Source organism: Schistosoma mansoni, chromosome 2 (genome assembly GCF_000237925.1).
Source record: "Schistosoma mansoni strain Puerto Rico chromosome 2, complete genome".
Classification (NCBI taxonomy): domain Eukaryota; kingdom Metazoa; phylum Platyhelminthes; class Trematoda; order Strigeidida; family Schistosomatidae; genus Schistosoma; species Schistosoma mansoni.
The window spans coordinates 13783294-13805804 of NC_031496.1; the positions used below are offsets into that span (position 1 = coordinate 13783294).

The following is a 22511-nucleotide window of genomic DNA, read 5'->3' on the forward strand; positions in this document are numbered from 1 at the left end:
GAAGATAGGGTGGTTCTCAAGAGATAGTAAATTCTTGCGTTCATCTCATCACACCTTTAGTTAAAAATTTCCCACAATGAACACTTTTATCATTAACCACACAGTTCCTAATAAATTTCCATGGATCACGCTACACATCATTCGTTCTAGGCCTCATACAACTCAGCATACACAGTTCCCGGTGTTTGACAGTACTTGTCCCTATTTTAAGGTTTTTTTCACGAATTTACATCTGAATAATAGTTTCATCAGTTCAATTTTAAGATTGTTTTCCCCTGCTAACGTCTCGTTTTTCTAGAAAGAAAAATCTTCGGATAACACTTCATCACATCAGCTGTTGAACATAGAGTTGGAAAAACAAATTGAGGTAAGTCGAATTTTTTGTTTTTATATGGCTTATAACTTCAGATTTGTTAAATATTGTCAAAAATAGTATTCCATAAAATGTATAGAAACGATTTTTATTTACAGTTATTCAACTATACTTCTTGAGCTATTAAAATCGTATCCAATTAAAGAGTACGTGATAATTTCTGATCCACACGTTTATGATTTAAATTTTTATTTAAAAAAACTAACAAAATATGATAAAATTATCCCTCTGCGGTCAAGCTACTGATGTTGTTTAAAAACTACTATGAGTTAGTTAAATAGCTATAAACAGTAGTTTTTAATAACTAAAATGCCTAATTATACCTGTTACCCCTCGTGGAAGAGCATAGGCTACTCACCAACATTCTCCATCCAACTCTGTCCTAGGCAGTGATTTTCAGTTGCTATTCATCTTTTTGACGTCTGCTTCTGATTCTCGGCACAGTGTTCTTTGGTCTTCCTCTTTTCCATCTCCCTTCACTTGCCTCGTGATGCGGTTCGGTGATCCCCGCTATGTATGTCCTATCCATTTCCAGCATCACGTCTTAATTCCCACTTCAGGTGGAAGCTGGTTCTCTCTTATAGTAGGTTGTTGCTGATGGTATCCGAACAACGAACATTCAGTATCTTACGTAGACAATTGATTATAAACACTTATGTCTTTTTGATGATCGTTGTGGTGGTTCTCCACGTTTCAGCTCCATACAATAGGACTAACTGTCTTGACGTTCGTATTGAAAATTCTGACTTTGATATTGGTTGACAGTTGTTTTGAATTCCATATGTTGTTCAACTGTAGGAATGCTGCTCTTGTTTTGCCATTCTTTACCTTTACGTCTTCATCAGATCCTCCACGTTCATTGATGATGTTGACCAGGTACGTGGAAGTTTCCACCTTTTCTGGGGCTTCTCTACCAAGTGTGATTGGGTTCGTGCTCCCCGTGTTGTATTTGAGGATCTTGCATTTTCTCTCGTGTATGTTGCAGCCTACTGCTGTAGAGGCTGCTGCTACACTAGCTGTCTTCATCTGCATTTGTTGGTGTGTATGGGATAGAAGGGCTATGTCATCTGCGAAGTCCGAATAATCTAGTGAGGCTTTGTAAATATATACTCTCGTCTTTCTGATTATTCGAAGTCAAAACTTCCTGTATAAATTTGAAGTAACACATGAACACTGTATAGTGAAATAAAGGGGAATTTTCATTTTATCTATTATTCATCTAGCATCCATGTATCCGAATTATTGAATATTTCCCTATATATCCCTTCTCTGATATCCTTATTGTTTATATCTTCGTGTGAAAACCTTGATTAGATTTAATTTATTCATGAATATTATTTACAGAATTTTGTTTCAAATAAATACGGTTTCTTGTTTGTGTTTTCTTTAACATTTCTTATCAAGCGACTAAAGCGACAAGTCAGTGAATTACAAGAAACACACAGGAATGAAATAGCTGCTGTACAAGAGAGTCATTCAGATCATTTATCAAATCTTGTGGAACAGTTAAAAGAAACTGAAAGTGAAGTGATTAAACTCCAGAAACAAGTAGATGGATTTCAAAACCGATCAACTTGTGCTGTTAACCTTAATCAAACTGATCTTGAAAATATTACTTCTATAAGTACTTTTAAAACCGATAAATCAGTCTCTACTGATGTCAGTGATTTAATAATGTTTGCTGAAAGTCAAGAAAATTCGAAAAAATCACGTCCTAGTAAAAAGAAGAAAAAGAAATCAAGTAGGTTACACCCCTACTTTCTCTGTCTTTCTGATATAATTTTCTCAGTATTTGTTTGGATTATTCTCTTAAGCCCATCTTTAACGGTTTTTGTTGTAGACGTTTCTTAGTCGCTATGGGTAAGTGTAGAAAAAGGCAATCAACAGGAGTTCATATTTGTTATGAGAAGTTGCAAAGTATTTACATAATACATGAACATAACCCTCAATCTCCCGTTTGCATCTTCTGGTATGCTTTGCCATCTGGACTGTCTTCTCGTCTGGTCTCCAAGTGTTCTGTCAACTCCGTACTTTCGATGTACTGAAACTCTTCACTCTGTCTGACTTGACGCCACTTTCCGCTACACTACTTACAAACAATCTTGTGAGTAGCATCCACTACATAAGCACTACTAATATTTGCTTTTTCAAGTGAAGATACATCTGTGATCGTTTTCCGTCGATTAACAAAATCTCCATTGCTACATACGAAACATTATTTGGCCCAAACTGTTAGAAAACGAATTGATATTTATTTCAAAAGTAGCTAAGGATCTGTAGTTTATAGATTAACGCATCCTGTACGGAACTGTAAATATTCGTTTTTTGTTCATTCATATTCATACACAAGGCTGTGAGCCACATCTGTTTTTTAAATGTTAACATCATAACTTAGGTGTCACAATTTCTTTGTTTCCCATAGGGTTCAATTACTAGGTCAGTAAGCCGTGACTTCATTCATGTCTTCCTTCTAGTTTTGATTATTTAGTTTATTTCACGTATCTAGGTCATTGATCGTTTTAACTGTTTGGACCATTGCTTAAGGTTGATTATTGTCAGTGAATAAACAATGTTAATGAGCTATTTAAGTCAGTTAAAATGTATCTTTATGATATCTCATACATTTAGCTCATGATGTGCTTGAACAATTAAGCACCATTTTGTGTGAATAATTTCTAATGACCTTATTACTATTATTATTATTATTATTATTATAGTTATTATTGGTATTAGTATTAGTTCTAGTGGTAATGTGGCGTATGCTACTTATGTTGACAGACATAAGTAGTATGTAACACCAGTCAGAAGTGGAATGTCTAGCAACAGAAGGCCAAGAAGATCGAGTTGAAGAAAACAGAAAGGGATATACAAAGGTACTGTAAAGCGGAAGAATCATACAGAATGTGAAGGATAATTGATAGACGATTTGCAAATGAAGTATTTAATTTATGGTTTTCACATTTTACAAAGGATTTCTGTAATTTTGCATTAAACAACAAATCGCTTGGCCCCAACCAAGTCTCGTTCATTACAGTAGTAATAGCAATAGTAGTATGCATATATGTATCATTACTACTTTATTTGTTATTTTCCAATCCAATAGTTTCTCTCAATTGTGATCTATGCAATTCATTTAAATTTATTTTACTTCAGCTACTCAATGGGATATAACAGATATTGCAAAGCCTTCTAAATCAGTTTCTTGTGAAATGTCATCCCAGGTAAATCAAGTTTACTTTCATCCAGCCTTAGTTTTAGATTTCCTCGTTTTGTTTTATCTTATGTTTGTTGGTTTTGCATGGTTTGTTCGCACTCTATCCATAATACAAAATCAATGCGAATAACCTGTTCATTGATTGAATTTTTCATTTGTCTTTCAGTAGCTAAAGATGGTACAGTGTAATTGTTTTCAGCTAAGAAACCACTCTATGTGAACTTTACAATATATAAATACACCTTTTGTTGTATCGATGATGACGGGCTCAATACAGTCTACACTTAACCGGGTACTAGAACAGTGCTTGTAAAGATAAGAATGCTGTCGAGAAACCTATCAGAACCGTATAAAGGATAGAAATTTTGTTCCCAACCAACTATATCCAGTATACGTTGGGTTGATGAAGATATGTACTTAGTTGGATGCTTCCACTCACATGTTTTCTAAGGTGGATGGTTTAATTACTAGGTTTTGTTGTTGCTGTTTTTGACAGAATCATCACTGTCTACCTGAATTCGCTGATGACGTTGCCTGTAATTACGATGGAAACTCCCTGACCCAAACATTTCTATCAGATGACACAAAATAACAAAAATTCGTTGGTATTCAAGAATTAAGTGGTTGATTTTTCTCATTTACCAAATATTTGTGAAGTACTACTTTCTTGACAATTGTTTTACTCTAAATGTTAAACATGTACATATGATTATTACCACTTATATTGATGTATTATATAACTCCTCCTTACTTTCTTTGACTTTTTAATAGTATTGATTTGTTGTTGCTGCATAGAATTAACTAATTATCAATAATTAAATTTTATAATTATTTTCTTATTATTTTATAGACTGTTTATGGTCAAATGAAAGATTCGTCCGTTCAGTCTGCTGACCAAGTTGAAACGAAAGGTAATCAATGACTATCGGAATTTCATCACATTACTTATGTGTGATGCATAAAATATGTCAGATACATTTATTAGTGATGATGAGTTGTACGATATATTAAATTAGGGTTGTTCGCACATTCCAATTGTCTAAATTTAAAAAGAAACTATGGAATAGTGCTACTTCTGTCGAAATACTTATTATTATCTTTAATGAACTATAAATCATCATTTACAAATGCGTCATTCATCAGTTAAACTTTTTAGATTAGAGAAGTTACTGAATAAAAGTCATAATCATCAGTCATTTCATCATTAAATTTTATTACTGTGGTGTTCTGAGAAATATTGACCAGTATATTCTCTAGTAAATATAAATCATTTTACTTTATAATAAAAAAATAAAACAATGTTTTATAGTTAGGAAGGAAGTGAACATTTCACTTCCAATCCAATCAACCACATTACAAGTTTTATACACGTCTGTATTGAAATAGATTACTAACGATACTTAATTGTTAGTTTTCGTGTTTGGTGATCTAATCAAACCACAATAGGAACAAAATATGTATTAATTCTTCAAAACTATTCACTAGTCATACTCTTTTCTTTGAATGATTCTATCTACAACTGCCTCTGATAAAGTGTTGTGAAATGTCAATAATCAAACTTACTGTCTAGCATATGTAGTCAGTTTAACTTTAGTATTTTTTTCCTTCTAATGATGTTGTAGTTTAGTATTTTATGATTTATAATGAGATATGTTTAAGGACTGTTAGAATCACTGGTGCGATGGACTTATCGATTTATAATATTCAATGATACGATCTGGCTGCCGATAAATTGGTCACAAGACTGAGTAGTTGATACAAACCCTTAATTGATTTATATGAGAAGATTGGAAAGCTGTTGTGCATTTTATGTAATCTATCCCACTGTTATTACTAACTCATAAACTGCATTGATTGGTTTAATAATTTCGTATATACATATAAATCTGATGAGGATCTAATCGAAAACAATATTGTTCGCTTATATATGTTGCTCTAATTCACAAATTGGGAATTTTTGAAATTTCAATATGGTTCATACATTCAGCTTGTAAAATATGTACTTTAGTAATATTATTAGGTTATATACTGTACATATTTTTAAGGGCTTTTGATCATAGTTAATTTGTTAAACTCTTATTCACCCGTCAAATGCTGCAACCAACAAACTTCAGCTCCGTGATTGATTATTGGTTCTTTAATAGTTACTTTTCCCCATATAAATCCACTCAAACAATAAGATTATGGAATTCATTCATCTAACTTCTCAACTTGTATCTTGCTCTCAAATTATTGATTAGTTATAGCTGTGATTAAAGTTGTAAACTCTATTGTTTTTGGTGATCAAGTGCTTTGTGATGTTCCGAATATCTTTACTTGTAATCAAGGTATAGTTTAGTTACCAGAACGTGACACCACTAAAGGGTTTTATAATTATCAATAATTTGAGGTAAAAGTATTAATTACTAAAAGTTTATAAATTACACAGTTTCAACCACCCTAATATAAAAAAATTTATCTCGACTTTCTTAATCTTTACTAAAGTTATTTTGTTTGCGCTGCATACTTTTTTGCAATTATGAAATTATCAATTCAACAAGTTTCCATGGTTGTCATGTCGTTTATTCCTCTCTATTTTCCATAGATGCGTTTACTGAAGATGATCTTTATCAATCAAACAGTTCCACTTTGTAAGTTTATATACTCAGATAATCAGTTGAGGTCGTTTTCAGCTATTATCATTTATTCGAGAAGATAAACTCATTCACCATACGAAATTAGTTCCAAGAGTTATCATTTTAGCTATGTTTATACCTCCACCTACTCGAGAAATGTATAATGTTATTTTCATTATTCATTTTAAACAAACTAAACTTTCTTATCGAAGAAAGACATTGAATTCATAAGTAATTTTTCACTTTCAGAATCATTGATGCTTAATACGAGTGTATTTTCGTAATTGAGATAATGTTTCGTGACAAAGTAACCATGAATAACTTGCTTCACATTAGCTAAAAAAATTTTTTATGTACCATAAAACGTCCAAACTATGCGCTCGTATAATATTATTAGAAGTTTTTGTTTTCCAAATTTCTTACTAGATTTAGTGAAGATTTGCCATCTTTATATTATGTATGAGAAAGTCTAAATCATAACTTCCTAAAACCCTTTTCTAAGTGTATGATCCCCAAATGTACGCCGAAATATTCTAGAAATATCTACATATTTTTTTATTGTACGTACCCTCATCGATATTTGCAGATAATAAGTTCTTCAGTGTTTATTCATCTTCCACGTATCATGGATACAACATTTCAGCCTTTGCATAAAGCTTTGTAAAATGTACAACCCTCATTAAACTTTACATAGCACCATGTGGTTACTTGTTACTTTGAATGGTTGGTTTAAACAGGTAATTTGAAAGTGACGAATATATCATTCTACTTTGTGGATTATCTGTTCCATATAAATGGTTCCATCCTCAAGGTTTACAGCTTGCACAGCTGAGACTTACACTTAGTCAATTCCTGCAATCTCTTAGTAAACTTCTCTGCATATTGATTTTCCTTGTGATACACTTCGTCAAATCTCAGGTTTTCATAAGCAACTAAAAGCCTCTATTGTAACCTTTGAAGCTTTAATTGAAGCATAGTAAACTTGGCAGCGATGTCCAAATTATCATAAGTATCTATAAAAGTAAATCTTATTCTATATATAGATTAGTTTTGAATTTTTCATTTTTCTTTTCCTTCTAAGTGTTCAAACAGATTCTCCAGCTCAATCATTAAGTAAAGAATTGCAAACTGATTCACCGTATGCAAAAGCAACAACACCAGTTTCAACCACGTCAGTTGAAATTCAGGTTTCTTCAACAGATTGTGAAAATGCCTATTATTTAGGAGATATTGACAATGCTTCTAGTAATAATTATCATTTCACATGTTCAAATGAAGAACAACAAACACAATCGTCATTACGTGATGTTCTCAGTAAATCTGACGAAATAAACGAACTAGTTGACCAACTTACAAATGAAATAAATACTTATAATCGGGTGATATTTGATATTTTAAATCGTAATGGAGTTGAATTATCACAAATAGTGTCAGCTTTGTCTCAATTAATATTATTTTCCCAGTCAAATCATGAAACTAATAATGATGTACTTGAAAAGTTAAAATTTTTGAAAAACAATATTCAGTCTCATCATGAATGTATCACAAAAAACGATATTCAAAAAGTAAGTCTATGATAAACTGGTAGTAGTATTGTTGCTAAAAGTTATGAAGTTATTGACAATTGGACCGGGGCACGTTGATAGGTTCAGAATATCTTGTTGAACTTCTAATAGTTAGATACCTCAGGTGGCATGTCTCAAAATCGTTCACAACAGCGTAGGCTCATTCATTCTTTGTCTTCCTTTTTATTACTTGTATTATTACTATTTCTGATACTATTACTAATTCTGCTGTTATAGAATTCGTCTTAAATTTATCTGGCTGTCCTAGTGCAGTATAACATCTTTAACAAACGCATATATACGTACCAGGCTCTACTTCGTACATGACTGACTGAGAATAATATTGACTCCTTTAATTTAAGTTGAATTACTTGTTTAGTTTTATTTTGTAATTACCAGATCTTGCTGATTCTCATTTTTTTCAAATAATTTCTATTGATATGACGTTCCACACATTTCGCTGTAGCAATCCTTCATTGTCTTGCTTACTTCATTATTGTAAACGATTCCATAATAACATGGAAAACTCCTATTTTTACAAATGATAATAATGATTTTGTATATAATTCCACACATCTTCAGTATAAATTTACTCATCTAAATATGCATGTTTGAAAGTTTTCGTCTGTATAAATTATAAGTAATTTTTCGCATTTAACAAAACTATCAATATCAATTATAAAGTAGTTTTGGTTTTATTATATAACCAATGGGTTTTATAAATCAAGAATTAATTACATTTATTATCGGTGTCTTAAACACGACGATTAAAGTCACTTGATTTGCAACCATTGGATTGCAAATTTCAACCGTATTATGATATTAGAGGCGGAGAAGTTCTCAAAACTTATGACTGAAATCCGAGTACGTAAATATCTACTTGGGAAATAATTCATATATGTGGTATACTAGGAATAACTCATAATTAACATATAAGGGTGCACGTGATTGCTACATAGTGTTTATCTGGGTTGTATCTCAGCATTAAAATTTTTTCATGCGTACGAACTTACAAATGTCTATTTATAATTGATTACAGATCAATCTTTTGTGTTATTCAATTCTAGACTGTGAATATGAGCTTATCTGTTCCAGTTTCAAATACACGTTTATCTAGTGAAATAAGTGATTCTACAGAAGTTGAATTAGATGCTTGGCAAGATGATGATTTCCCTGAATTGAATTCTAATGCTTCAGAAGAAACGAAATGTCAAGGTGAACTTCTTACTGATAATATACCAAATTGCAATGAAAACCCTCAAGATGAGGTAAAGTATGCTTTTTCATATTGATAGATACATTTAAAATATATATACTCCAGTTTATGTCAGGTGTTAGAAGACTTAGAATCTTTGTCATTGATATTGTACGTATGAACTTAGACTTTTTGTATGTTAATGTCGATTTCTGATCAATTTATCACACATTTAGTTTCATGATAAATCGTTTTTTTTCATGTATTCATGCTCATTATATCTAGAAATAATCTTTCATTAATCATTTACTATTTCTCACTAATCTGATTTCGTCGGTACTATTTAAACTTTTGTTAATGTAACGTGGTTATTTTTTCTTTGGAAAAGCCACTTACACTAGGCCGCAAAACATTTAAAATCCAATTTTTGTACTGAACTTGATGCTACAAGTATATTATTACTTCTAAATATCTCTTAAAGATTGTAGACCAGTTGTCCAGGAACCGGTAATCTTAAATAAAAGTTTCTACCTTCGGTCGAAAATCCAGTTATATTATTCTATATAAGTAGTAATTTAGTTGAATCGGTGACAACAATATGCGATCTGAAGTTTTACTGAAAAAAAACTAACCATTATGATTTACCTGTCACTGAAAACTTATTTTTAGGTTTCTCCTAGAATTCGTATGAGCTTATTATGCTTATGTTGCATACTTTCCAGACGTTAAATAATTCGAATCACAATTATTTACAACTCAAATTTAAATTATTCTAAAATACTTTTTATGCCCCTCATTACACAGTTCAGATGAATAAATACCGAAGAAATTATTTGCTATTAATATCGATTTAATATAAAAATTAGTTGATTGTAGTCGAATATTTGGGAAGCAACGTATATTTTCACATTTGGATTTTTATCAGTTTTGTGGATCGTATTTCTTAGCAATGAGTGTCTGGTAAAAGGTTCCGGGTTAGTACTAAGGGTTAGCGATATTCTTGAAATAACAGTACAAGCAGAAACTCAGCTTAAACATTGATCAGTTCGTCATATTTCATGTTATAATTTTAACGAGCAATTCAGTTGGCCTTCAGTTACCCTATAACTACCCCACTATTTTCAAACAGCTTGAATTGACTATTCGAATAGGCCTCTCAACCCTAATTGAAGTTTAAAAATCAATAGCTAATTTGAAACGAGGAAGAGCAGTCGGTCCGTATCTGTTAAGGATCCTTAAGGATGGTGGTCCAGTTTTTGCTCCACTGCCTTGTGGATCAGACCTTTAGGTCAAAGGCTCCGGGTGTGGCCCCCTAAGAAAACCACCTGCTTCAGTTTGGGCACCTGGGCAGTATCGTAGCCCTCACACAAATCAAATGAGATTTGTGCGACGCATTTATACCTGGTGCCCCCTTGTACCAATATTTATGTGTTTAAATAAATAAATAAATGGTAGGATTGAGCAACAATCCCAAAATGTTTGGGATATGTTTTCCCCTTCGTCTAAGTGCAAATTGTTACTTCAGGACTGGCATGCGTCCAAGGTTAGAGAGGGAAGTAGTCGAACGCGTCGACCACTAGTATTTGATCATGGTTGTCTTAGAAATATTGCTCTTATCTGCTGGGATCACCGGGTAAGTAATAGTGAGGTTAGAAACAGGGTATTAGGGAGTGTTGGTAAGTCAGTTAATGAGATTGTGAATCTTCATCGACTGAGATGGTTGAGCCACATGTTACGTATGCCTGAACACCGAATACCACGGCGCACCATGCTGACTGGTCTTGAGGACAGCTGGAATAAAGTTAGGGGTGGCGAAACCGAAACGTGGCATCAGTCCATAAAGTCGTTAACTTATGATCTGAGCCATGTTGGTAGATGCAGACTACTTGGTTTGGGTTTGCGCAACTTTCGTAACCAATGGTTGGAGACACTGGGTGACATGGCTCAGAACCGATCACAATGGCGTACGTGTATACACTCCTTGTCTTCCCTTAAACCGTGAGTTTAAAATTAGTTTCTACCTTTATTTCTATGAACAAATTCTCTCTCCCTTTATCATATCCTTATATTCAATCTTTCTTTTATATATTACTACCAGTGAAGTAACTAACTCTATGAATTTGGTGTTCATCTTATTGTGCTAGTGAGGTGTGGGAACTTGAACCGATGCTTATATGTGCCTGATCCTACGTTGTGAATGATTGCCCTACTGAGGATCTAAATAATCTGTTCACAGGTAAAATTTATTTTACATGTTATCATCAACTGTTGGTTCTGAAGTAATTACTGACTCATGTAAACGATTACTCATTGTATTTACGGTAATTTTTATTCCAGCTCCCATCTTCTCCCCATAGTCTGAAGGAGAAAATCCAACAACTGGAAGAAATGCTTTCAAATAATAGTATCGCGAATGCAAATCGTATAGCAGAACTAGAAAGTCAATTGGAACCATTCAATCGTTTACAAAAGTCTTTAAACACAACTGTTTCAAATTTATTATCACTTCCACCACCACCTACTTTGCCCAGTCATTTACTCGGCCAACAATCTTCCTGTACCTGGCCACCTACAAGTGTTGAAGATCAACTTGCTCTATTAACTGCTTCTGAGGTTTCTGCTCGCAATGAAATCATTCGTTTGAATGATTCACTTTCATCCTTTAAAGAAAAATGTAAACGACTAGAATGCGATAATCAACAGTTGTATGATCAGTTAGCTCACTGTGAAAGAAATCTCAAATCTTCTAATCCTACAGGGAACTTGCAGATATCAGACGATTTTGTTGAACTAAGCTCTCTGGCTTATCAGATTTGTGTTTCCCTCGATCCTGAGGTTAGTGAAAAAGAATGGAATCCTGATGATTGGGAAATTGAGTTATTTACCCTACTTAAGGTGAGTTTTTTTTACATAATAAATAATAAAGTAATCTATAAATGTATAATGCAAAATGGTAAAATAGTTTATATATAATTACCTATCCAGTTAGTCCTGAGCAGTTTCCAAGTCTATTTCTCTGATATAGTTGTTGTGTTTAGCTAGATTTGGACGACCAAATTTTTTGTCTAGTTTTAGAAAGAATTCACAACCCCCAAGTTCTTTGTAATTCTCGTTTTATGTTTAAGTAGTATCACTGTTTATCTAGCTTATATTTAAAGTTACGTTGTTTGTACGGATTATTCAATTTAAAGTTAGTTTTCCTTACGAACTGATATGCAGTGGAGATCTATAAAGGCCATGCAATTCTGAACGACTGTTTTTGGCTTAAAAATCCTTATAAGCCAACACCTATAACCTTCTAGAGATCGAACCCATGATTTTTACAATTCACAATGAGCCTCGAGATTGGTTTGCCTAATTTTGAAGCAGAAACTTCTAATTCCAAATTTCGACCGTATCGAAATTGAGGCATATCATCTATGTTATTTGATTGTAATCGTACTATATCCGAAACTAACTGAAGTACGAAATGTGAGCTGGAACTTGATGACCTGCATATATCATGCTCATAGTCATAATTGAAAGTTGATTATGGTTTGATTTCATATTATTTTACAGTTATTCATCACTGAGCAGCTTTGGATTTAAACCATACAACGTTTTATTTACCCTTAGTTTCCTATAATTCTCTAAATAATCCCGGTGTGATAAAAGCTGCCTTATATATTCACCCACTTTTTCCCCACTTTACTCAGTCATTGAATGCTCGCGATATTTAAAAAGGACAACAAATATGCAGTTCTTATAACCTGACCATTGTAGTATTTATAAAAGTGATTTGTTTCAAGGTTCTAGGATAAAGAAGGAGTAGATGGATCTTCTGTATTCAGTATAACTTCATATTCTACTTATATATATATATATATATCGCTGAAATATTTGTTTTAGATCCTTAGAAAAATCTTTTTGTTTTCGTTTTTCCACCGAAAAAATACTCATAGGATCGTCTAGATTCAGAATTAACTGAAACTGATGATCAATCTGAAAGTGTTGTCAAATTGTCTGCAGAAGTTGCAGCACTTCGTGATATTCTGTCACAGCACACAACATTCCGAACACAAGCAGAACGAGATTTAAAACATTTACTGTTCACAATTCAAAACCAACATGATATGATTGATAAGTTGAAAATGGAGAAGCAACAGTTGGAAAGTGTTTTGTCAGGCATGGAGTCCAAACGTACACCTATTACGACTACTATTAACACTACTGTCGTTACCACTGCCTCCACCGCTACCTCTACTGTCCCTCTTGTTAGTACTAGTACCTCTACAACAACTGATGATGTTGCCAATGATGATATGGAACATAAATGTAAAGCATCATGTATTGATACTGAGACACAAACCTCCCCAATTACTGATAACGCTATTGACGAAATGAATAAGCGCAAAGAAAATTATGAACAATATTGTAAAGAACTAATCAAATACATTTGTTCTATATACAATGATCATTTGGTCAATTCATCACAAAACTCTGAAACATTTGTTGTATCACCTGACTCTTTTGAATTGGCAAATATTTCAAAGGTCTTTTCTTTATTAGAAAAGTTCAGTATTAAATTTAATGAATATAAAATTAATTCAGATAATTTCCAATCAATGTACAGTACAATAGTGAATAGTTTACAACAGAAACATGCTGAAAGTCAATTATATCATGAGAAATTACAACATTCTTTAAATGAATTGAATGAAATGAAAAAACGTCGAGAAGAGGCAGAAATTTTGGTGAATAGTTTACGAGAACAATTAAATGTTAAACAAGTAAGTGTATTTTTGTGAATCTAGCCACTTTTTCCTTCATAAGTATAAACAGTATGTATAACGATAATTGTTTTGAAAAAAAAAGAATTTGATCATTTTTAAGAGACAATTAGTTGTTTCCTCTGAGCTTTTATTCATTATTTAATCACTATCCATTCTCGATCTTTGCACTATTCGAGCATCAGATATTCTGGTCATTTTATATCCAATAATTTATTGATAAGTCACAAAAAACGTTTATCAATTCATAGCATAAAAATAATATTCCTAGATGATTATTTTCTGTCACTGTATCGTGTGAAATATTTCCGTTAATTTCGTCTAAACATTTCAATAAATAGAAATTTATTATTTATGGAATCAGTTATTAATTACTATAATCGGACACCTTATTTACGATAGTATCTGCATACTGGTATACATCATATTTATCAACATCTATATTGTCTTTCTAAGCAGTGATGGATAGTGGCTAGTAGTGGAATTCAAGATGTGCGTTTTGTCCTGTTTCGGACTCGTCAGCTGGACGTCCTTGCATCCCGGACTCGAACCCAGCACCGTTCACCCCAAACACTATGATGTTATCCACTTAGCTACTGAGTCCAGATAGCTTTGTGACTTTATGGCGATGTCGATCTAATCTACAAAAGATGCAAATATGCCAAAAGAGACTGATCGATTGCATTTTTAAATAGCTATGAGGAGATAAAAACAACCAATATATATAAATTATATTATCTATGTGAAAATTATATTTGAAATAATCCAAGCGATTGAAATCTAGATAATTCTAACGTTTCATCCAGAAAACCTGTCTGGACTTCTTCAGGTTAATAATCAAAATCAAATCTATCAAAGAATAATAATTTTGATTACTACTTTGTAGAAGTCCAGACAGGTTTGCTGGACGAGACGTTTGAACTATTTAAATTTCAGTTGCTGAGGTTATTTGAAATGTAATATCTTCTCTATACTCGGTGCCTGGTTTCTGTCAAACTAGTCGTTCTAATATTGACGAATTTTTATATATATTGTCTTTCGTTTAAAATTTATTCATGGTGTACCGAACTGTTATGTGAACACTTCATATACAGCATTTAATAAACTGTTTATCATAGTAAACTATCACTATCACTGCAGTTTTCATAAAGTTAAATCTGTTCTTCAAGCTAAGACATATTGGTAATTTTGGTGTGTGTATCATACTTTATGACTTTTTAATGGATTTTTATTACTAGATCTAATAAAACAAAAAGGTCAAGACAATAAAAGCGTCCACCTCTCCGTTTGCCTAAGTAGATCTAGTCCATTGTTTTATCAAACCAAGCACGTAACTTCAAACTTAGGTTATTTGTACGCAAAATCCGCTTTTTTGTTCTAGATTGCTATATAGGGATATATCTTACATTACTAACATATCCATTTATATCTGTTACATTAAGGTATTAATTTTACTTCCTTATGTAACTCAGTGGAATTTCACTGAAAGCTGTCCAAATTTTGTTGAACCCCGGTCATAGTTTAGTACGAGCATATGTTTATGTGCACTTTAGTGGAAGCAAAAAAATGACACCATGTTGCTTCTCTTAAATTTTGCATAAAGATCTACGCGTTTTTCTAAATTACATCCCAACACCAATGTACAGTTTTTAGACTTCATTCTTCCACTTACTATCTTATGTTATTATTATTATTATTTTATCAAGATGGAAGTTGACGATATCGTGAAACAATCTATGTCAATGAATGAAACCATAACAGCGTCAACCAAATTCGTAGATCAGTCAAGTAAAACGCATTTTGAAGAGGAAACATCGAATGAAGAAAAATTAATAGCCGAAATCCAACGCTTACAAGCACATTTAGTTGAGGTATGTAACATGATAAGTATATTTTAACAAGATTTGTGCGCTAAATTTAGTAACTGTATACTTGTTGTATTCTTACTTATTGAAATCAACTCACAATGGTTATGTATACTTGGTTACTGCTTAACTAACTCGATTGAAATGAATAAAAATAAATCATTTATTAACTACATGGCTATGATCAATTTACGTAGATCTACGTTGAAGAAAATTTGTGGAAATCTCACTGCATTCCTACTCTAATTCAAATACTCCTCAATTGTTACTCCTTTCTTATTGAAAGTATATTCATAGAATTTGGTAGTCATATCCAAGCTTATGAACTCAGGGGGTTAGTTATTTCGTGTAGATTGACGAAACTGCTCGGATTTTTAAATTCCAACCGTTGTTTATTCAGAAATTTTATTTTTTTTACTGATTATCATTGAAGAAATTCCTCTTTACAAATCTAAAATTGTTTTCATTTGGTTTACATATAACTAATATTTGGTCATTTTAACTGTCAGCATACTTTGTAATTGTGGTCATTCAAATAGATTATCTTTTGAATAAATCAAATTTACGCAAACATATTAAATATTATTAACAGTTGTCTCATAGACATGTCTCTATTGACCTATAGAAAACATCCGAAATAGAAATTTTATGTAAATGTTTTCTGTTTATTCTAGAAACAATGGGGTTATCTTGCCAAATGTTTAACTCTGTTTATGTCCCCTCATTATTTAAACAAAGCAAACATAAAACTTTGGTTCGACTTTCATTAAATTCACTGTTCTATTGTTTTGTCTTTAAGTTCATACTAAATAACTACTTAATGCAATTACCGTCAGTAACTACTAATAAATTGTCCCCTTTTCGAAGGGATGACTATTTGTAACTTAGGCAATTGATTTTCATTGTGTTACCCCCTCAAATCTGGAATGATCTAATTTCTGTGGTTCCATTTTCGTTGTACACAACTTCAATAACTACTTAAAGCGAGCACTGATTTCGTCTAGAAAGACTATGAAAGCTCTGCAATTAAACTACTCATCTCAGAAAATGCAACACTATTAAAAAATCGCCAAACATTCATTATTTACCTGTAGAAATGTTAGCAGTTGAAACAATCAGTGGGTTGTGTTGCGTCGTCATATTAGAGTGGTTTCTTATAAGGTGTGTATTACGGTTAAAATTCATAATAGATGTTGAGTTGTAACAAGTTTTGTTTCCTTTTATTTTTTGTACTGCAAAAAGGTGCAATTCCTATGGTATCTAAAGATTTGTTTTTGTAAGGTCATAGTCTACTCAGATAGGACACCAGTACCATTCAAGTTCTTTGAAGAGATTGTTTTATAAAATTTAGAACCTCGAATACTTCAAGATTAGCGATACTATGACTTTGTCCCAGCTTTCCACAGAAGAAAACTTTAAAGAAGCATCGCTCTTCAATGAACTAAAAGTAACCTTGATAATGTATTTTATTGTGCTTCATACTTTTATATATTTTTTACATGTATAAATCAGATGGAAGAATCTTATACCTCTGAAGCCGTTATTGCAGAAAATCGTGAAGTGGAACTTCGTTCACGTTTAAAGGAAGTTGAAAAGTCCTTTGCTCAATTGAAAGATTCATATGCCACAGCGGATACACAATTGCAGACAGCTTATTCTGAACGAGACGATGCTTTAAAACACTTGGAGGCTAGTCGACGTGAAGTTCTTGATTTAAAAGAGAGTTTAAAAACTCTACAAACAGTTTTAGACAATTTTCAGCGCAGTAAGTTAATTTCCTTCGAGTTTAGCATGCATTGTCTTTTGTTCTTATAATATACTATATTTGGTCAATAATTGAATCCCTAAATGAATTATAATTTACTTTACAATGCTGTTTCATCAAGTACTAATTACTGATATATGATGACCGATTTGTTTATGTGATAATTACGTAAGTTAACTGACACAAATTTTTTTATTTACAAGTCCTGGCTACCTACTCACTTCATTGTGTACAGACAAATAGTAAGGATTACCTATACATTTATGTTTTTAAGAAAACAAACTAAGTATTCACAAATTATTCTCTTTATGACGTTTTCCTATATGTATTCAGCGTTATTCTTATCGGTCATTAGAGATTTTCACGTTTCACCTCTATAAAGTCCCAAAACATATTTCTTCTTGTTCGGATTTTCCTTCGACATACATATATGAACTTTTGTAATCTCCTATCTCTTCATTAGTTGTATTTCAGATAAATGATACAAAAAAAATTTTATTTGCTCCAAATGACTGTAGATTTCATACAAATTACTACTTTCAGATGAGCTAACTATCATTTCTTGCTTTTATCATGCACATCACTCGAAAAGCTATTGGCTGGCACTTTAATCAGATTAAAGGGTACGGAGGATCCACCTGGAGGAGTTGAAAAACCCTGATTCCAAACCAACGGCACACATGAACTCCAGAATCATGAGCGAACAAATGGCGTATGAACCTATTGTTGGTTACCGGCTATCATGGAACTGCATCTCCTAACGTTGTTCCACTACCTTGTAGATTAGACTTTTAGGTCAAAGACTCGAGGTGTGGGCCCCCCAAGAAAATCACTTGTTTCGATTTGGACGCCTGAATATTATCCCAGCCCTCACACAAATCAAATGATTATTAGTGCTAAAAAATTATTCTTGCAACAATTCGCATCCAGACAAATCACATTCACGATCATTTGATATTCCTCTTTATTTTCTTTCTACTACTCCACTTGTCTATTCCTTTTTATTCTCGTTTTGCGTATTTTATTTTTAAACTTATACAACAGCTCACCCATGGCGGAAATCCTGTCTTATATAAACGATCCCAAGTCACTGACTAGCCGCAGACTTCGAATACTGAACTCCGACAGACCGCAGACCGGATGCGACCAAGGATGAGTTTTACCATCAGTTAACAGTATCTCTACAGAAAAGCGTTTAACAGATATTTTAGTACTCGCCGGAGACTTAAGTGCTCAGGTTGGGCGTCTAGGCACAAAAGAGAGTAGTATAGGTGGCCGATGGAGACTTGTTAGTCTGAGGTCTGATAAAATTGATCGTTTACTGCAACTTTGCACAGACTACAACCTATTTCTGACTACCAGCACAGTCATCACCGGTGTGTTACCTGGTGTCCTCCCTCTGCATCTCGAGCCCGGAATCAGATTTATCACATTGCAGTCAGCTACCACTGGCGTAGTTGTATACAAAATTGCCGCTTCTTTTAGAGTATCTATATGGACTCTGACCATGCCCTTGTTTGTGCTAATTTTACCTTACGTTTCGACGACCAACATATTCATCATCCTGAACGGATAGATGTCAGTAAATTGGTTGAAGCTTCTGTTGCAACTAAATATCAAACCGAGCTAGGTTCAAGACTAGCTACCATCCCCCCATAAAGTGTAGATGAGCATTTGTTGCAACTGCATGACACCATAAAAATGGTGAGTAAAGCCGCTTGTGGCTTCGCAAAACTTCCCGCTTATAAGCACTGGGTTGGGTTTATTCTGGCTCCCTACAACTCATTGAAGTCCGTCAGTATATTCCGGGTGACCGTGAGTTTGACCATAAATGAAGATTATTACGTAATGAAATTGGGCAAAGCTTGCGTAAGGACCGAGAAGCGTGGTGGTCAGAGCGTGCTAACAAGTTGGAAGCAGCAGTTACATCTGGTGAGTACCGGAAGCTTTTTCAACTCATCCTAATTACTGGCAGAAAAACGTCTGGCGTGAGTGAAACAATCTGTGAAGATGACAGTATGTTAATCAATAGAAACAACATACATCTTGAACGATGGACACAGTTTTTCGAGAAACAGTTCAACTGGTTCGCTGTCACAGTAACGTCGATCAGACTGCCCTGTCCTCCATGGCTCGTGACGACTGATCTATCTAACGATTCGGAAGTTCACAAGAAACCCCAACCCCTGAAGTGTCACAAATTACAAGGCCCTTTTAAAAGATGCTGATGGTTTTCTAGGTAAGAAACTAAGTGAGTTATTTACAAAAGTCCGGTAATTAGAGGGTGTTCCGACGTCATCGAGTGAGTCGATAGTTGTCCTTATCTTTAAAAAGGATTCACGTCGTTCCTGTAACAACTGTCGGGGGATAAGTCTACTTCCGATTGCGTCCAAACTATTGGCTTCTGTAGGTTGTTTAAAATCCGAGAAAGATTGACTCGCGAAGAGAAGTCTGGTTTGCGTTCTGGTCGAGGATGTATTAATCATATCTTCACCCTCCACCAAATTTTGGAACACCGTCATACTTATTACAGGCCAGCAGTCGTAGTGTTTCCTGACTTTAGGGTTGCCTTTGATTCGTTGGACAGGACTGTTCTCTGGGATTGTCTGTTGAACAAGGGTGTGCCTGAGAGGTTTGTTAACATCTTGAAAGTCCTATATACTAACACTTCTGGGAGAGTGATGGTAAATATTCACCTCTCTTCATTGTTCCATTCAAGCAGTGGGGTTAGGCATTGTTTCTCATTCTCACCATTCCTCTTCAACTTTGCTATCGTTGACGTTCTGAAAACAGCTCTGATGTATGTAGGTGATGGTGGTGTGATTCTATTGCTTAGAGAAAAACTTTTCGACCTTAAGTATGCGGATGTGTTAGTGGAATATAGATCGGATCAAAGCACGTTCCGTGCAGGGTTGTGTTGGTGCATGCTGATTGGCAACTTCTTTGCCAATCAGCGCTAGTGGATACTTGAAGAAGACTCCAGAATCTTCTCTCGTAAGAACTATAAGTATACCGTCTTTCTTATTGTAATTCCTACTTTCATCTACCCCTTGTTATTTGGGATATAATTTTCGTTCCTGTTCAACCGTATCCTGATTTGGGGACTTGTCGAGTGAAGTAGTGTCGAGGAAGCTGGTCCGTAATAAGGGAATTTGTAACAAAATGATATCATACTGTGCGATAATATCTAAGCCATATGGTCCTTGCTTAATCAGATGGCAATCAGTGTCCGTAAGTATGGCATGTGCTTTGAACCTTCTAAATGCCAAGTACTTTGACAAGACTCGGAGGACCTTGATCCCGCAGACAGAAGTAGTCGGGAAGTTCGTGTATCTGGGTAGCTATGTAAGTGGTAGTAGTAGCATGAGTGATGGGAGCGGCTTATGCCAATCTGGACCGTTTTTAGCGCATTCCTGATGTTAGTCTGGTTCTAAAAGGTCGGATCTACAACGCGTCCGTGAGAGCAGTTTTGCTCTATGCTCGTGAAACTTGGCCTCTCCGAGTTAAGGATTCTAGACAACTATCTGTGTTTGATCATCATCATCTCCTAAGGATTACTGTCATCCAATAGCAACACCATGTTAGTAATGCAGAGGTTCGGCAATGTGTGTCCAGGTACAGCGATGATAATTCAATTAGTGTCACTGTATTAAAACGTCGACTTCGGTGGCTTGGACATGTCTTACGAATGTCGTTCCAGAGAATTCCAAGTCGTGTATTATTTCCCAACGCTGTGGACGTATGGAAAAAGCGGAGAAGTAGTCAGTTTATGACATGGTGTCGTGGTATGAAAGAAAGCTGTACAGGTCTGGCATGTGTTGATCCTTCACGGCTCCTTGGTTGGGTTCCTAGAGATGATGCAACACAGTGGCTAGAGACGTTATCAGACATGGCTAAGGATAGAAGCTAGTGGCAATCCTTCTGTAATTTTATTTTACTCTCTTCGTAAAAGTGAGCGAAAGAATTTTTTCTGGTTGTCTTTTTCCTAAGTAAACTGTTACTCCCATTATTATTATTTTTAATATTATTGTTTCACTTTCATACACTAATTTCTGTTCGTTGTCGTTCTTTTTATTATACTCTACATTCTCTATATCTTCACAACCTCATTGTTATTGTATGGTGCATATGTATTTAGTGCCCCCTTTTTACCAATGTTCATGTGTTCAAATTAATAAATCACCTGAAAGTGACCCAAACATACTATCATTCATCCTGGTTGCATAAGCCACTGGCTATCTAGAATCAGTAGGTTAGTTGATAATGCGTTGTCATTTCAAGCGTAAGGCACTGGATTTGAGTTTCGAAGTGAGTATCAACACTGAAATAAAGGTACATCCATCTGACGAGTTCCGAACAAAACAAAACGTGCATCCTGAATTCCACTTTTACCCACTATTCATCCCTGTCTAAAAATATTTCGCGACTTCGGTTATTCACCATCTAATTACATGTTCGAATCCTACAACATTTGATTCAATTTAGGCATGTTGAATAGTATCATCAACGGCTCTTATGTCAAAGTTGACTCAAATCTTAGAATACATTAACCTTTACATAACTATTTTTATTTACGATGAGTTTTAAGAAGCATATTATTTAGTTGTTTTTTTCTTTTCTCATTTTATAATTATAGATCAGGAAGCTACTCTTCTAGCTGAAACGGAACATCTTCGAACTGAACTTAATCGAACTATTCAAAAAGAATTGGCTACAAAACAAGAGATGGAACAATTGAATAAATCACTTATCAGCTATCAAGAATTAACCAATGAATTAAATCAAATAAAAAGTGTTAACCAACAATTACGTGAACAAATTCTTCGACTTGAAACAAAAGGTTAGCAGTGATATTAAATTGTTTAGTGTAATATAATCGAAATTACATTTCATTTTCTTGACAAATTTTATTACTCTAGTTTAACTGTTTCATCATAAAAATGGATGAGTTTGTCTTATCCTGTGAATCTAATGTTCTTTAATTTTACTCAGTAAATGACTTTAACACGTTAATGCTACAAAACCCATAAAATTTAATCCTGTTCCAAGCTATTTTTATACTTGGAATGTAAAAGCTCTCTAAAGAGTATTTCAGTAAAAATCACTTGTTGTTGATCCGTTAAAATCTAAGTCATTTTCATCGTCTATTG

The 22511-nt window shown here is 33.8% G+C and overlaps 1 protein-coding gene across 1 annotated transcript in view; it reads left to right on the forward strand.

Moving 5' to 3' along the window:
* Smp_148370 (putative uveal autoantigen with coiled-coil domains and ankyrin repeats protein (Beta-actin-binding protein) (BetaCAP73)) overlaps positions 1-22511 on the forward strand; it is a gene marked incomplete at its 5' end in the record, with an annotated part of 36459 nt that overhangs the window by 4009 nt on the left and 9939 nt on the right. The window contains 10 exons of the mRNA XM_018795768.1: positions 299-367; positions 1778-2114; positions 3527-3674; positions 7284-7767; positions 8835-9035; positions 11300-11857; positions 12904-13731; positions 15438-15602; positions 17109-17361; positions 21998-22201. Coding sequence (XP_018650047.1) covers positions 299-367; positions 1778-2114; positions 3527-3674; positions 7284-7767; positions 8835-9035; positions 11300-11857; positions 12904-13731; positions 15438-15602; positions 17109-17361; positions 21998-22201 — 3247 coding nt within the window. The remainder of the gene's footprint in view (positions 1-298; positions 368-1777; positions 2115-3526; positions 3675-7283; positions 7768-8834; positions 9036-11299; positions 11858-12903; positions 13732-15437; positions 15603-17108; positions 17362-21997; positions 22202-22511) is intronic.